This window comes from Benincasa hispida, chromosome 8 (assembly GCF_009727055.1).
Source record: "Benincasa hispida cultivar B227 chromosome 8, ASM972705v1, whole genome shotgun sequence".
Lineage (NCBI taxonomy): Eukaryota > Viridiplantae > Streptophyta > Magnoliopsida > Cucurbitales > Cucurbitaceae > Benincasa > Benincasa hispida.
In genome coordinates, this window is record NC_052356.1 from 58998423 (window position 1) to 59002178 (window position 3756).

General features: G+C 39.5%; 1 protein-coding gene across 1 annotated transcript; it reads right to left on the reverse strand.

Annotated features, from left to right (window-relative positions):
- Positions 1-2757: 2757 nt before the first annotated feature.
- On the reverse strand, positions 2758-3585 carry LOC120084162. The gene has a single exon (XM_039040058.1). The coding sequence runs from the start codon at positions 3583-3585 to the stop codon at positions 2758-2760; it is 828 nt and encodes a 275-aa protein (XP_038895986.1).
- Between the last annotated feature and the right edge of the window lie 171 nt (positions 3586-3756).

The window sequence follows — 3756 nt, forward strand, 5'->3', positions numbered from 1 at the left end:
TTGATATAACATATAGTTTAATATATTCTATATAATAAGGTGGTTATCATATATATATTAAATAATTTATTGAATAATTTCTTAAATTATTTATTAAATTCTAATTTTAATTAAGGAGGGAGTTGACTCCCCCCTCTTAATTCTCTCAATCACTTAAAATCTTGAAAGAATCTGGGAGTTAGTTTTTTTTACGTATTCATCATCTTTTTCACGAGAGAACACAAACAGTTTGTGTGAATTTTTTTTCACCTCCTGTTTGATTCTCTACCAAAAGGGGAATACAGAGAAATACCTTTTTGTGGTGGTCATCTTGGATTGTTGTTTTTGGTTCAAGGAGAATTAGCATTGGAAGAAATTTCGTGAAGATTTTGACTTAAGGGGTATTTAATTTCTAACCCTTTTTCCTTCTCTAAAAAGTATGCTTTAAAATTCTGTTTATAATGTGTAATTTATGTTCTCCGTAATTTAATTTTGTGATTTTGAAAATAGGAAACGATTCCCACTTCCATAGTGAACCTCACGAGTCCTTCAATATAGACACATATTTAGAGCTTCATGGGCTAAATTATTAACAAGCTACTACTTATACCCACTTTGATACATAGTCTACTGCAAGCAGGATATATTGTTGGCCATGGAAAAGGGGAAAAGATCCCATAAAATCAATATCCCAAACATCAAGCAGCTCAACTTCGAGAATATTGTTCAAGGGCATTGCGTCCCTTGAAGAAATATTCCCGGTGCATTGGCAGGGGTCACATTTACGAGAAAACTCTCTCGCATCTTTGAAGAGGGTGGGCCAGAAGTATCCGCTTTGAAGGATCTTCACAGCGATTCTTTGCCCATCGAAATGCCCTCCGTAAGGAGAGTCATGAAACTCAACCAAGATTCGTTGTATCTTCTCCTCTGGAACGCATCGACGACTTAAGGGGTCAGGGCCTTGTTTATAGAGAAACGGTTCATCCCAAAAATAAATTTTGTTGTCATGTACTAACCGTTTCTTTTGCTAAGAGTTAAAGTTCCAAGGGAATTGCTTAGTAGTTAAGTAATTGACTATGTTTGCGTACCAAGGTTCCCTGCCTTCAACTTTGAACAGGATTTCATCAGAAAATGCATCCTTTATTTCACTTTCTTGATCTTGCATTTCTTGATTTTCTAGCCTGGACAGGTGGTTAGCCACCTGATTCTCGGTTCCCTTTTTGTCCTGAATATCAATATCAAATTCCTGTAACAATAGCACCCATCTTATCAATCTTGGCTTCGCGCCCTTTTTACACATCAGGAATTTTATGGTTGAGTGATCGGTATATATGGTAGTTGACGCACCAACTAAGTACGATCTAAACTTCTCAATGCCAAACACTATAGCCAACATTTATTTTTCAGTGGTATTGTAGTATTCCTGATAGTCATTCAGTGTTTTGGATGCGTAAGAGATGGGATGTATCAAATTTCCCTTCTTCTGCCCAAACATTGTTCCTACTACCACATCACTCGCGTCGTACATGAGAATAAAACGCTGCATCCAATCCGGTGCTATTAGTACTGGAGTTGTTGTCAACGTATATTTCAATGTTTCAAACGCGTCATAGTAGTCTTCATTAAAATCGTAGGGTCGGTTTGCCTCTAGTAATGCGCTCAGAGGTCGCGTAATTTGAGAAAACCCTCTAATGAACCTTCGATAGAAGCTAGCATGCCCTAGAAAACTTCGCAGAGCTTTAACATTTGATGGAGGTGGAAGTTTAGCTATGACATCTATCTTGGCTTCATCTACTTCCAACCCAGCTTTAGATACTTTGTGGCCTAAGACAATTCCTTCAGTCACCATGAAATGACATTTTTCCCAATTCAGCACGAGGTTTGTTTCCTCGCATCGAGCGAGGATGGCCTCCAAATTATCTAAGCATGATTGGAATGGGTCTCCAAAGGCTGAGAAATCGTCTATGAAAACTTCAACGGTCTTCTCCAAGAAGTCAGAGAAAATAGCCATCATACACCTTTGGAATGTTCCAAGTGCGTTACACAGCCCAAAGGGCATGCGTCTGAACGCAAATGTTCCAAAGGGACAGGTAAATATTGTCTTCTCCTTATCTTCTGGGTTAATTAAAATCTGGTTATAACTAGAGTATCCATCAAGAAAGTAATAAAATTATTTGCTAGCAAGTCTGTCAAGCATTTGGTCAATGAAAGGAATGGGGAAGTGGTCTTTCTTAGTTGCCGCGTTGAGCTTCTTATATCCATACAGATGCGCTAGCCTGTGACAATCCTCAAAGGTATGAGCTCATTATTGCTATTGACTATCATAGTTGTTTCCCCTTTCTTGGGAACGCATTGGACTGGGCTTACCCAGCTACTGACGGATATAGGATAGATCACTCCTGCATTCAACAATTTTAGGATTTCTTTCTTGACCACTTCCTTCATTATGGGGTTCAATCTTCTTTGAGGCTCAATCGATCCCGACTTTCCTTCTTCTAGCCTGATCTTATGCATGCAATAAGATGGGCTGATGCCACGGATATTCGCTAGCGTCCAACCTATTGCACGCATGTGCTTTTTCAGCATCTGCAAGAGAGAGTGCTCGTTAGGCTCAGTAAGATTCGCGGAAATCATCACAAGTAAAGTTTTGTTTGTTCCAAGGAAGGCATATTTCAGGTGACTAGGTAACAGTTTCAACTCGAGTTCTGGTGGTTCTTCAAGTGATGGACACGTTGGTTTTGTCCGCCCCTCACTTAGACTTTGCGGCTCTAGTTCTTTCTAGTTTTCCTCCAACACGAGGACCTCGCATACATAGGTCTCTTCTTCAGGCAACTCTATACTGTTCAGCTGATAATCTTCACTGTCTGGGAACTTTAATACGTTTAACACATTAAACTTTACCTCTTGATTATCTACACGCATAGTTAATTCTCTTTTATGCACATCAATTAAAACTTTCCCAATAGCTAGAAAAGGGCATCCAAGGATAATTGGTACATCCCTATTCGCTTCATAGTCCAAGATAATAAAGTCTTCTGGGAATATGAAGTTGTCAACCTTTACAAGAACGTCTTCAATTTTTCCTTCGGGGTACTTGATTATTCTATCAGCAAGTTGAAGAGTAAACGAAGTGGGTTGTACTTCGCCAATTCCCAATTTCTTAAAGATTGAGAGTGGCATGAGATTAATGCTAGCTTCTAAATCGCACAACGCATGACCCATATCTAATCCTCCTATTGAGCAAGGAACTGTGAAGCTCCCAAGGTCCTTCTGTTTCTTGGGTAGACTGTTGCTTACTAACGCGTTGCACTCCTGCGTTAGTGCGATTACTTCCGTCTCGCTGACTCTTCTTTTCTTCATCAAAATGTCCTTAAAAAATTTGACATATGTTGGCATTTGCTCTAAGGCCTCTATAAGTGGAATGTTGATATGAAATTGCCTTATGAGCTCAAGAAAGTGCTTGAATTGTTGTTCATCATTCTTCTTCATCAGACGTCTAGGGAGTGGTGTGTTTAGCGGCACCGCAGGTTTTTTCGCTTTAGACGTACTGGGTTCTGAACGGCTTGTGGTCTCAGGCGTTCTTTCTTTTTGATCTTCTACTGCCATTGAATGTGTGTTGCATTCTTTTGAAGGACTACTATTTCTTTGATTAATTCTTCTTTCTTTAAGAGCTTTTCCACTTCGCAACGTCACCACGTGACATTGCTCCTTTCCATTGTAGTTCCCAGGTGTTTCAATGTTGCTAGGTAGAACTCCAGGCTGCCTGTTCTTCAACTC

Excerpts from the sequence above, each read along its gene's own strand:
- LOC120084162 (XM_039040058.1), bottom strand. The coding sequence starts at position 3,585 with ATGGCAGTAGAAGATCAAAAAGAAAGAACGCCTGAGACCACAAGCCGT.